The sequence below is a fragment of the Hyla sarda genome, chromosome 5 (genome assembly GCF_029499605.1).
Source record: "Hyla sarda isolate aHylSar1 chromosome 5, aHylSar1.hap1, whole genome shotgun sequence".
NCBI classification, from domain to species: domain Eukaryota; kingdom Metazoa; phylum Chordata; class Amphibia; order Anura; family Hylidae; genus Hyla; species Hyla sarda.
Window position 1 is genome coordinate 25,483,606 of NC_079193.1, and position 13,549 is coordinate 25,497,154.

Consider the following 13,549-nt stretch of genomic DNA (forward strand, 5'->3'; position numbering starts at 1 on the left):
GTCAAGCCGAAACGTTGCCTGCACAGATGTGTGAATAAAACTTTGTGATTGTTTCACCCACAAGCCGGAGTGCCGCTTCTATCTTTTTTCTGTACTTCGTGGGAATTGGTCTGTTCCCGAAGCTTGGCACCCACGTGGATCTGGAATCCTGCTACACGGTGCTCCTTGAACCGCTTTCTTTTGCTCTATATATATATATATATATATATATATATATATATATATATATGTATATGGACATTTGTGAAGAATGAAGTGTGTACTGCATGCTGCTTCGTGCTGAAAAATACCACAGGCAGAGGAGCAGACTGGTAATGTATAGGAGTCTGCTGTGTACTGAAATGCTGAGGAGCTAAGCGAGCACTGTATAAGTAAATGGACATATGATTGCAACCAATCACAGTTCAGCTTTCATTTCCCAGACATGTGGTTCTCCTGTTATGTTCCAAAGTGCAAATGCAATAGACTATACCAATAACCGGCAGAGATCGGACTTGTAAAATAACAAACTAAATTTTAATGGCAAGCAGATACAAACGCACAACGTGTTTCGAGGGGTGGGACTCCCTCTTCGTCAGGTCTTCAACGACCAGACGAAGAGAGGATCCCGCCCCTCAAAACGCATTGTCCGTTTGTATCTGCTAGCCCTTAAAATTTTGTTTGTTATTTTACAAGTCCGATCTCTGCCGGTTATTGGTATAGTCTGTTGCATTTGCACTTTGAAGCATTGTGAGGAGAGCGCCGTTCACAGCATCCTTTCCTTTGGGAGAAGAATCATTTGACTTTCCCATTACCACTACTGCAAAGACCGTCTCCTAATGTTTGGAAACAGGACCCGGTGCGGGCTGCACTCCTCAATATACCACGGTGTGGTTATCAGGTGTTCCATGGTGTTGTGCTCATAGTACAACACATTAAAGTGAGCAAACTATTCTCCCTTCATTTTCTGATAATTTTAAAAAAGGATAACAGCACTTAGGTGCGTATTGATCCATTCTGTTTTTTCTCTTTTTATATTTGCTCCTGTTATGTTGGAATATGTAGGTGTGAAGGGCCACAGGTTGGGAACCGCAGACCTACCCCTTTTTGATTCTCACCTTTAGTACTTTATTTTCTTGCTCCAATTCCTGCAGTCGGGTGTCGGACTCCTTGCTCTGGATCTCCAGCTGCATGTGGAGCTGCTGAACCTCTTCGTTCTTATTTTCCAGCTCTTCCCTGAACTGCTCGAGCTGCTCCACCAGGTTTGTGATCTGTAGGATTAAAAAAAAAAAAAAAAAAGCTTAAAGTATTCGTGTCAATGAAAAAACTCTTCTGACATGTACTAGCTCACAAGAGAGAGCAGGGAGAAGAGCTGCTGCATGCTCATCTCCCTGTTCTGTATCTATGACACCAGGACGGCTCCCTAGACCTGTGTTTCCTAAACAGGGTACCCCCAGCTATTGCAAACCTACAACTCCCAGCATGCCCGGACAGCCTTTGGCTGTCCGGGCATGCTGGGAGTTGTAGTTTTGCAACAGCTGGGGGTACCCTGGTTGGGAAACACTGCCCTAGACTAACATTCTGGTCCATCCTGGTCATGTGACACAGAGCCAAGAGAGAACCCGCTAAGTGTGCGATTCTCCTGGCTCTAATAGGTACGGCCAAAGATGTGTGAAGACGGGAGAAGAAACTAGCTGCTGGAATGCCTCTGGTGCATGTCTATAACGAGGGGAAAAGGGATCAATACTTGAATGATTTGGCTTTTCCTTGCACCAATACAGATATACAAAATGTAAAGGAATCTAGGAACAACCTACCATAAGCATAATAACCCTAGAATGTACGAAGGGAACTCACCTGGGATTTAGGCAACAGTAAAAACTTGTATTCGCCATGAGACAACTATTCTCAAATCCAATCTTAAAATTCTGCAGCTTCCCTTTAGATGAATATAAGTCAGTGTTTCCCAACCAAGGTGCCTCCAAATGTAGCAAATCAACAACTCCACAACTCCAAGCGTGCTGGGAGTCGTAATTTTGCAACAGCTGTAGGCACCTTGGTTGGGAAACAGTGATATAAGTATTTACTAAAGCAAATAGGTCACAGGACCTCACAGGTCATCTATTAAGGGACTGTAATACTTTTTTTTTTTTTTTATGAACTGATGCCAGAAAGTTAAACAGATTTGTAAATGACTTCTATTAAAAAAATATTTACCCTTCCAGTACTTTTTAGCAGCTGTATGCTACAGAGGAAATTCTTTTCTTTTTGAATTTCTTTTTTGTCTTGTCCACAGTGCTCTCTGCTGACACCTGATGCCAGTGTCAGGAACTGCCCAGAGCAGAAGAAAATCCCCATAGCAAACCTATGCTGCTCTGGACAGTTCCTGATACGGGCATCAGGTGTCGGCAGAGAGCACTGTGGACAAGACAAAAAAGAAATCCAAAAAGAAAAGAATTTCCTCTGGAAGGGTAAAGATTTTTTTAATAGAAGTAATTTACAAATCTGCTTAATTTTCTGGCACCAGTTGATGGAGTACCCCTTTAAACATGCCACTTACATGCATTTCTATGGGAGAGCCGGAGATACTCGAGCGCTGTATCTCCGACTCTTCCATAGAGATGCATGATGGTGTTGACCACATCTTTTTGCGGTGGTAGACAGTCTCCTTGCACGGAACGGAGATCTCTCCATGCATGAGAAGAGCTGGGACGCCGGACAGGAAATCGCGTGGGGTCCGACCTCTAAAAGATGTTATGTTGACGGCCACTCTGAGCAAAAGAGCAGGTGTTCTGAATGCCCAGGACACAAGGCTGGAGATCAGACACTTATCCTGTATACTGCGGATAGGGGATAAGATGTTATGTACTGGAGTTTCCCTTTAATCCAACACTTTCCCTGGGAGTAACTGGATCTTCCAGAGGAAATTCATCACTAAACAGAGGAGCCAAGCATTGGATTGGGCAGGGTCATGGGAAGCCGGTAAAGAAGTTATGCTTTCATTTATACGTTTAGGTTTTAAAGCAAACGTCACCTCCTTCTCTTTTCTGTCTATCGCTTCTCTCTCCACCTGCAGTTGAGCTTCCAGAGGCATTTCTCCCTTTAATCCCACGACAATGGAAGGTCTTCTGTCTTCCGCCTTGGAAATAAATTCAGAACTCAGCATATTTTATAGTCAGATTATTTGCAGCTCATATAGATCAACAGAGACATCTTGGCTGCTATTTCTGGCAATGAAGAAACTGCTTTAATATACTATTGTATTACTATTGCATGTGACAGTGTTTCCTAGCCAGGGAGCCTCCAGGTGTTGCAAAACTACAACTCCCAGCATGCCCGGACAGCCTTTGGCTGTCCGGGCATGCTGGGAGTTGTAGTTTTGCAACACCTGGAGGCCCCCTGGTTGGGAAACACTGGCATGTGAGGATGTTAAGTGGCATCACACATCGGGTAATACTACATATAGCAGACAAAAAATAAGTTTTGCATGTGGGATAAAAGCAGTTCTGCCATGAGGCACGTTATAAGCCTATGGACTATCCGCTGGTTTTTAGTACTATATAGAGATGTACCTTCTGTAAGCCGTCAGTGCTGATGATCAGCGCCTGCTCCAGCTCCCGTATCCTGCCCTCCAGCTTCTCGAGCTCCTCGTTCCTCTCTTGCACGTCTCGCTGCAGCTGCTCTTTGCACAGTAGAAGTTCACTGCACTTGTCAGTCTTTTCCTTAAGGTTGCTTTCCAGTTTTTCCACCTATTATTGGCCCATAATAAGAAAAATATTATAAGGTTTATGCTCTTTGGTGCATACAGCTCTTCTGCAGACCTATGTGTCTCCATATTTACAGACTACACACAAAACTAAGTGAGGTCTGATCCTGCAGTCTGTTTCCTGTTCTACTCATTGGTTTCGTTTTTTTTTTTGCAATATTATATATTACAGAATTTTTGTAACAAGTCAGATCCTCCTCCCTGCACAGTGACCTCTGCAAATGTCACCAAGCATGCCCTTCCACTGAAGAAAATAACATGGAAGAACAGAAGGAAAGGCCCAATGTCTTGGCGCGAACCACCGGGCCAAGGAGAATAAAATATCTTAGCCTCTTCAGGACGCCGGGCGTATGCATACGCCCTGCATCCCGAGTCCTTAAGGACGTGGGGCGTATGCATACGCCCGTGGGAATTCCGGTCCCCGACGCTAGCCGGTTGGGGAACGGACCGGGATGCCTGCTGAAATCATTCAGACATGCGATTTTCTGCTATTCCGGGCTGATCGGGTCTCTGGTGACCCAATCACCCGGAAAATAGGGATGATCGGAGCTGTCAGATACAGCCCCGATCATCCTGAGGGCTAGGAGCGAGGTCGCAGTGCTGCGATCTCCTCCTATCCCCTGCCATTAGTCATAAATGATTCTGACCAATGGCAGCGCAGGGGAGGGGGAGGAATGAAAGTGAAAGTAAAGTGATCTTTACTGTGGCAACCACTAGGAAGGCCAAACTGCAACTCCCAGCATGCCCAGACAGCCAAAGGCACAGTTTGGAGATCACTGTTATAGTGGTGCCCAAACGGTAGCCCTCCAGATGTTGCCAAACTACAACTCTCATCTGTCCCTTCAGATTTAGCAATTTCCATGAAATTTTTGAAAATTGCTGCTCTACTTTGAAGCCCTCTAATTTTTTCAAAAAGCAAAAATATGTCCATTTTATGATGCCAACATAAAGTGGACATATTGTATTTGTGAATAAAAATAAAATTTATTGGGAATATTCATTTTCCTTACAAGTAGAGAGCTTCAAAGTTAGAAAAATGCAAAATTTTCATGAAATTTTGGGATTTTTCACCAAAAAAGGATGCAAGTAACGCCGAAAATTTACCACCAAAATAAAGTAGAATATGTCACGAAAAAACTATCTCAGAATCAGAATATTCGGTAAAAGCGTTTTGGAGTTATTAATTCGTAAAGCGACGGTGGTCAGAATTGCGAAAAAGGGTTCAGTTCTTAAGGTGAAAAAGGGCTGCGTCCTTAAGGGGTTAAATATTCATATTAAGATGCTTTACACAACACGTTTCGAGGAGGTACACACCTCATTTTCAGATGCAGAATTGCAAATCTGCATCTGCAGACGAGGTGTGTACCTCCACGAACAGCGTTGTGTATGGCATCTTTTAAGTGTTTCTCCACAGCTAGAAAAAAAAGACTGCTGCTCTTCCATCACTTAAAGGGGTACTCCGCTGCTAGACATCTAGGATAGGCGATAAAATGTCTGATCGCGGGGCTAGAACCAACACCCCCCCGCCCCCCCCCCCCCCCCCCCCCCCCGCGATCTCTTGCAGGACCCGGCGTTCTAAACAAACCCCGGCTTCCTGCGGCAGTGTTAGGTGTGCGGCAGTCACGGTCACATAGAAACATAGAATGTGTTGGCAGATAAAAACCATTTGGCCCATCTAGTCTGCCCAATAATCTGAATCCTATGAATAGTCCCTGGCCCTATCTTATATGAAGGATAGCCTTATGTCTATCCCTATCTTATATGAAGGATAGCCTTATGTCTATCCCTATCTTATATGAAGGATAGCCTTATGCCTATCCCTATGTTATATGAAGGATAGCCTTATGCCTATCTCTATCTTATATGAAGGATAGCCTTATGCCTATCCCTATCTTATATGAAGGATAACCTTATGCCTATCTCTATCTTATATGAAGGATAGCCTTATACCTTTCCCTATCTTATATGGAGGATAGCCTTATGCTTATCCCTATCTTATATGAAGGATAGCCTTATACCTATCCCTATCTTATATGAAGGATAGCCTTATGTCTATCCCTATCTTATATGAAGGATAACCTTATGCCTATCTCTATCTTATATGAAGGATAGCCTTATGCCTATCTCTATCTTATATGAAGGATAGCCTTATGTCTATCCCTATCTTATATGAAGGATAACCTTATGCCTATCTCTATCTTATATGAAGGATAGCCTTATACCTTTCCCTATCTTATATGAAGGATAGCCTTATACCTATCCCTATCTTATATGAAGGATAGCCTTATGTCTATCCCTATCTTATATGAAGGATAACCTTATGCCTATCTCTATCTTATATGAAGGATAGCCTTATGCCTATCTCTATCTTATATGAAGGATAGCCTTATGCCTATCCCATACATGTTTAAACTCCTTCACTGTATTTGCAGCTACCACTTCTGCAGGAAGGCTATTCCATGCATCCACTACTCTCCCAGTAAAGTAATACTTCCTGATATTACTGCAGAAACCTTTCCCCTCTAATTTAAAACTATGTCCTCTTGTGGTAGTTTTTCTTCTTTTAAATCTCCTCTCCTCCTTTACCTTATTGATTCCCTTTATGTATATAAAAGTCTCTATCATATCCCCTCTGTCTCTTCTTTCTTCTATACATGTTAAGGTCCTTTAACCTTTCCTGGTAAGTTTTATCCTGCAATCCATGTACTAGTTTAGTATCTTCTCTAAACTCTATGAGGGACATTTATCAATGTTTGCTTATGTATTCCTTTTTTTAGTTATTTTTTTCTAACTATTTTTTTTGCTTATGTGCGACTTATTTATCAACTGCTTTCAGCCTGTTGATAAATTTCTTTCACAAAATAGAAGGTAGGGAAGTGCATATTAAAACATAACTTTTACTATGGATTGCATAAAATAACACCACTAAAGTGAACCCTGTAATATCGTGGCACTAGTTAGTGCCTCTTGTACAGAAATCCTTATGTATGCTACAATTATATGTAGATACATATAATTGTAGCATACATAAGGATTTCTGTACAAGAGGCACTAACTAGTGCCACGATATTACAGGGTTCACTTTAGTGGTGTTATTTTATGCAATCCATAGTAAAAGTTACGTTTTAATAGGCACTTCCCTACCTTCTATTTTGTTTATATTATTTGCTGGGAATTAAGATTATAATTTTGGACCTTCTGTGTGGTCCTATACATACACAGTTTTGCTGATCGATTTCTTTCACGTAAGCACTTTTTCTGTTTTTGCTTTGGTAGTGGCTTTTTCTGCTCCATGTCTGAGCTGGAGTAAATTTAGTAGGTTTTTTCATGCCATGCGACTTTTTTGCGACTTTCGCACTTGATAAATCTCTGACCACTGCAAGTCAAAAATCACTTTTTGCTTTGGTAAGCAAGATTTTTATTTTTTGCTGAGGGCACTGCACAAGCAAAAAGTCGCAGAAAAAAAGAGTGTAGGCACACGTGTGTCAATTTTGTGACAATTTTAAGCAAAAAAAAAAAAACTACTAAATGCTTTGATAAATGTCCCCCTATATCCTTCTGGAGATACGACTTCCAGTACTGCGCACAATACTCCAAGTGAGGTCTCACCAGTGTTCTCTCACCAGCTAGTGTTCTGCTAGTGTTTCCTGCTGCTCTATTACATTGTCTTCCTACCTTTAAGTCTTCTGAAATAATCACTCCTAAATCCCTTTCCTCAGATACTGAGGTCAGGACTGTGTCAAATATTCTATATTCTCCCCTTGGGTTTCTATGCCCCGAGTGCATTATCTTGCACTTATCCACATTAAATTTCAGTTTCCAGAATTCTGACCATTCTTCTAGTTTGCCTAAATCCTTTTCCATTTGGTGTATCCCTCCAGGAACATCAACCCTGTTACATATCTTTGTGTCATCAGCAAAAAAGACCAATACTGAACCATCGAGACCTTTTGCAATATCACTAATGAAGTTATTAAAAAATATTGGTCCCAGTACAGATCCCTGAGGTCCCCACTGGTAACAAGACCTTGCTCTGAATATTCTCCATTGACTACAAGCCTTTGTTGTCTGTCACTCATCCACTGCCTAATCCACTCAACAATGTGGGAGTCCAAGCTCAATGACTGTAGTTTATTGATAAGTCTTCTATGTGGGACAGTGTCAAAAGCCTTACTAAAATCTAGATATGTGATGTCTACTGCCCCTCCGCCATCTATTATTTTAGTCACCCAATCAAAAAAATCAATAACATTTATTTGACATGATCTCCCTGAATTAAACCCATGCTTTTTTCATCTTGCAATCCATGGGATTTTAGATGTTCCACAATCCTATCCTTTAGTAGGTTTTCCATTAATTTCCCCACTATTGATGTCAGACTTACTGGCCTATAGTTGACTGATTCCTCCCTACTACCTTACTTGTGAATGGGCACGGCATTTGTTAATTTCCAATCTTCCGGGACGACTCCTGTTACCAGTGATTGGTTAAATAAATCTGTTAATGGTTTTCTTAGCTCACCACTAAGCTCTTTTAATAATTTTGGGTGTATCCCATCAGGCCCCTGTGAATTATTTGTCTTTACTTTAGAAAGCAAACGTAGAACCTCTTCCTCTGTAAAGACACATGCATCAAACAATTCATTAGTCTTCCTCCCTAATGGAGGTCCTTTTCCTTCTTTTTCTTCTGTAAAAACTGAACAGAAGTATTCATTAAGGCAGTCAGCTAGCCCCTTATTATCTTCTACATACCTTCCTTCCTTTGTTTTTGATTTAGTTATTCCTTGTTTTAATTTCCTTTTTCATTTATATATCTGAAGAATGTCTAATCCCCTTTTGTCACAGACTGAACTAGTTTATTTTCAGCCTGCGCTTTAGAAGTTCTTATAACTTGCTTGGTTTCTTTCAGCCTTATCTTGTAGATTTTCCTATCTTCATTGCTCTGTTTTTTTTTAATAATTACTAAATGCTAGCTTTTAGTTTTTTATGATTATGGCCACTTTTGCCACAGTGGTCTCTTCCTTATACTGCTTTTACTGAAAAGTCTAATTAAATTTTCTGTTGCCTTCAATAATGCGTCTTTTAAGTAGTCCCATTTCTCCTGGACTCCATGTAATCTGTTCCAGTCTGATAGGGACTCATTTACGACTAACCTCATTTTTGAAAAGTCTGTTTTTCTAAAATCTAAAACTGTTGTGACGCCCCCTCCCATAGACATGAATGGAAGGGGTGTGACGTGACATCATGAGGGGCGTGGCCGTGACGTCACCATCACTGCTTCCGGCTCCGAGCGTTCTGAACAAAATGTTGAGAATGATGGAACACCGGAGTACCTCTTGTAAGTCCAGAATTGGTCTCCTGCCTGTTTTTGCCAAGATTGGTGTGAAGAGACGCAGCTTACGCTGGGTGGTACACTTGACGAGGAGACCATGCACCTGCTGCCGGGGCTGAAAACGTCACACTGCCGCTCAGCCTATTGCCGGCCGAGTTCGGACTTCGCTGCGGCCGGTGATTGGCTGAGTGCAGTATGAATCACTGACCACCAGCAACCAGGAAGAGGATCGCGGCTGAGACCGGAGTGGGTTACCGGAGGCACCGGAGGAGCGAAGGAAGGTATCTCTTAATTTTTTTTTACTGTCGGAAGAATGGAGGACAATTTCCCACCCTGGAGTACTCCTTTAAATAGCTGTCAACCAAACATTCCTGTGTTGTCTATGAAGAGAAGAAAGGTATGGTTTTATCTATTACAATCGGAGTGCTACTAAAACCTCTCACCTCATTGTTCTGATGGTCAGCGACAGGTTGATGTCTTTGTGGCATCTTCAGCTGCTGTTCTAGCTTCTGGATTTCTTGTTGAAATACATCTCTCTCATGTTCCCGATCGACCGCCTGTTCCTGCACCACAAGGATGAATAAAGAATGAGCAGGAAGCATCTCCAAATACAGTGGTCCCTCAAGTTACAATATTAATTGGTTCTGGGACGACCATTGTATGTTGAGACCATTGTATGTAGAGACCAGAACTCTATGGAAACCTGGTAATTGGTTCTGAAGCCACCAAAATGTCATCCAAAAATAGGAAAAGGTGAGGATTAAAGAAAAATAAGTAGATAACTAATATAGATAAAGCAAATCCTTACATATAAAAGAAAGAAAGCTGCTGGGAGCTGTAAATCACTATCTATGTCAGTGTTTCCCAACCAGGGTGCCTCCAGCTGTTGCAAAACTACAACTTCCAGCATGCATGGACAGCCATTGGCTGTCCGGGCATGCTGGAAGTTGTAGTTTTGCAACAGCTGGAGGCACCCTGGTTGGGAAACAATGGTCTATGTAGAGGACAGGAGCTTCTTCAGGGTCCTGTACAGAACACACAGTGTCCCAAATGGAGCCACTCTTACTTGGTGTCCAAAAGAGCAGCTAACCCTGGCACAGGTAAGGAGTAGTACAGAACTTGTAGTTCCTCCCTGTACTGTAGGGGGCACTACCAGACAGCCATTCAGTGCATGTACTTCAGTAGTAGAGGTGATTTACCAGTAAAATGCCCATTCTGATTGGTCAGTTCCTCCAGTAGTGACACGTTTCACAGATCTGGACTGTCTGTACATTGTATGTTGAGTCTGGTTTCAAGTTACAATGGTCCAGAAAAGACCATTGTATGTTGAAACTATTGTATGTTGAGGCCATTGTAAGTTGAGGGATCACTGTACAAGTGTGTATACTATGGTGTCTAGCAAGTACCTTGTTTCCCCGAAAATAAGACACTGTCTTATATTTATTTTTCCTCAAGAAGACACACTATGGTTTATTTCCAGGGGATGTCTTATTTTTAAGTATGGTAAAAAAATACAGAGACCTGCAGACTGTTGCTGGTTGGTGCTGGGTGAGAGAGACCCACAGTGTTGAATAAAATGGCAGCCACAGCTTTATTCTTCCCCCTGAACTTTCTGTTCCTCACTTCAATTAGGAAAAGTAGAAGAAAATAACAGGGATATGCGCCCCTAGTGAAGGATGTTTATAGGTGAGATGGAAACAAGTTAAGTTGTAACACTCACCTATTTTCGTTGTGCTGAGAGCACAACATCTGTGATAGCCTTAGGTGATGTCTCAGGTCTGCAGCCACGGTCCTCTGGAGCAAAGGTGATGTCCCAGCAGTGTAAATAACAAGAAAAAGGCAAAAGTTTGGCCGTTGGTGGCGCTGGTCCTGATGGAAAGAAAGCTCTGTAGACCCTTCTCAGTGTCTAAATGTGGTTTTATTAGCACAGAAAGCAACGCGTTTCTGGTCCGAACTGGACCCTTCGTCTGGCAGTGTGCACACTGCCAGACGAAGGGTCCAGTTCGGACCAGAAACGCGTTGCTTTCTGTGCTAATAAAACCACATTTAGACACTGAGAAGGGTCTACAGAGCTTTCTTTCCATCAGGACCAGCGCCACCAACGGCCCAACTTTTGCCTTTTTCTTGTTATTCACTTCAATGAGGAGACTTTTAATTTCACTTTCCGTCTCCCTCTATGCCGCGGCTGGCAGCACAAACAGAAGGACCGGGACCTGACAGGGGGAGCCGACCTTGTTGATGGGGCTGCCGGCACCTCTCCGGTCACCTCCGAGATATCAGCTGTCACAATGGGGCAGATGAGAAGAGCTTCCCGTCTTCTTTACCGCTCCGCAGCAGTACGCTTAGCCACGCCTACCACTATGTCTTATTTTCGGGGTATGGCTTATATTACGTTAATGCCTCGAAATTCTGCAACGGCTTATTTTATGGGTATGTCTTATTTTCAGGGAAACAGGGTAATAATGGGCTCTATTCCATTTCAGCAACAAATAACTGCTCCCTATATAGGGTACTGGCCTTGATGGAAGCCATTCTGGATGAGTGGCCCTTATTCCTTGTCCAGAAAGCAGTATGGAACCTAGGAGATATGTCCATACATTACAAAAGATGGTCATCCAGCAAGTAATTACGTATTTCACCTGTAGTGGCTACTGCAGGGGATATGAATGGTCAGATAAGGAATCCCCTGGTAATAACAATCAACAGCTTACTCTCCTGACCACCTCATACACATCTGCCTTGAGGGACAGGTCTTATAACACATTAAATGGCTGCCAGGTCCCACTAAAATCTGCAGGTTCGGTTCACATTATCCTAATGTGTATGGTCATCTTTACTGTAAAAGAACCCGTCCTTGTATGCATAATGCTGTCATTTTTTATTCCATGTATATACAGCAACCTATTACACATGGAATATCTAGCTCTTTTTGGCCCATGTATAAACAACTTTGAGCGGAGAGTTCAGTGCAACAGCCTTTTTATTGTTTTAATGAGATTCTGCTGTACTGTGCACATTTCTGAATTTCCTCTGCAGAAATTCGGGATTAAGGACTCCACCAAATGGGAATGTTGCACATCTGCGCTATCACAGTGCCAAAGAGTGCAGCGCCGCCTGATGCATACAGAATGTCCAGGCACAATTTCATAGTGTGCATGGGCCCTTACAGTACAGAAATGTAACAATACTAAGAAGTAGAGAAATCTAATCTACTATATGACATTTTCCTTGGGCAAAATTAATATAGAGTGGAGTCAATAGAAATTAACAGATGTAACCACAAAAGAAAAGAAAATCCGGCACTGCCACTATGTATCCTATTTGAATCTTCCCTCCAATGGTGTAGCCAGTGCTAGCATATAGGGAAAGTGTATGCTGTTGGTGGTGGTGCTGCACACGAGAAATAAATGAATGAACAATGTAAACACTTGAAAGAAAGGTGCGGAGCAACTCACCCAGTAAGTTGATTGCAGCGGAATGCTTCACTTCACGTCCATTCGGTGAACTAGCAGGGAGGCGGCAGATGGAAACCGGGGAACAAAACGTCGGACCACAGCCGTATCACACCGTTAGGTGCTTCGTCAGGCCCCTGCGGAATGCTTCACTTCACGTCCATTCGGTGAACTAGCAGGGTGGCGGCAGATGGAAACCGGGGAACAAAACGTCGGACCACAGCCGTATCACACCATTAGGTGCTTCGTCAGGCCCCCGCAGGGGCCTGACACAGCACCTGGCGGTGTGATACGGCTGTGGCCCGACGCCTGATTCCCCCCGTTTCCATCTGCCGCCACCCTGCTAGTTCACCGAATGGACGTGAAGTGAAGCATTCCGCAGGGGCCTGACGAAGCACCTAACGGTGTGATACGGCTGTGGCCCGACGCCTGATTCCCCCGTTTCCATCTGCCGCCTCCCTGCTTGTTCACCAAATAGACGTGAAGTGAAGCATTCCGCAGGGGCCTGACGCAGCACCTGACGGTGTGATACGGCTGTGGCCCGACGCCTGATTCCACTGTTTCCATCTGCCGCCTCCCTGCTTGTTCACTGAATGGACGTGACGTGAATCATTCCGCAGGGGCCTGACGAAGCCCCCAACGGTGTGATACGGCTGTGGCCCGACGCCTGATTCCCCCGTTTACATCTGCCGCCTCTCTGCTTGTTCACCGAATGGACGTGACATGAATCATTCCGCAGGGGCCTGACGAAGCCCCTAACAGTGTGATATGGCTGCGGCCCGATGCATGATTCCCCCGTTTCCATCTGCCGCCTCCCTGCTTGTTCACCGAATGGACGTGACATGAATCATTCCGCAGGGGCCTGACGAAGCCCCCAACGGTGTGATACGGCTGTGGCCCGACGCCTGATTCCCCCGTTTACATCTGCCGCCTCTCTGCTTGTTCACCGAATGGACGTGAAGTGAAGCATTCTGCAGGGGCCTGACGCAGCACCTGACGGTGTGATACGGCTGTCGCCCGA

At 43.6% G+C, this 13,549-nt stretch overlaps 1 protein-coding gene across 4 annotated transcripts in view; it reads right to left on the reverse strand.

The window, feature by feature from the left end:
• The window catches only part of AKAP9 (A-kinase anchoring protein 9), a 330,692-nt gene that overhangs the window by 47,442 nt on the left and 269,701 nt on the right, over positions 1–13,549 (reverse strand). For all 4 annotated transcript variants that reach the window (XM_056519035.1, XM_056519033.1, XM_056519032.1 and 1 more), the window contains 4 exons: positions 9,520–9,639; positions 3,552–3,728; positions 3,014–3,118; positions 1,098–1,250 (listed from right to left, as the gene is read on the reverse strand). In XM_056519035.1, coding sequence (XP_056375010.1) covers positions 1,098–1,250; positions 3,014–3,118; positions 3,552–3,728; positions 9,520–9,639 — 555 coding nt within the window. The remainder of the gene's footprint in view (positions 1–1,097; positions 1,251–3,013; positions 3,119–3,551; positions 3,729–9,519; positions 9,640–13,549) is intronic.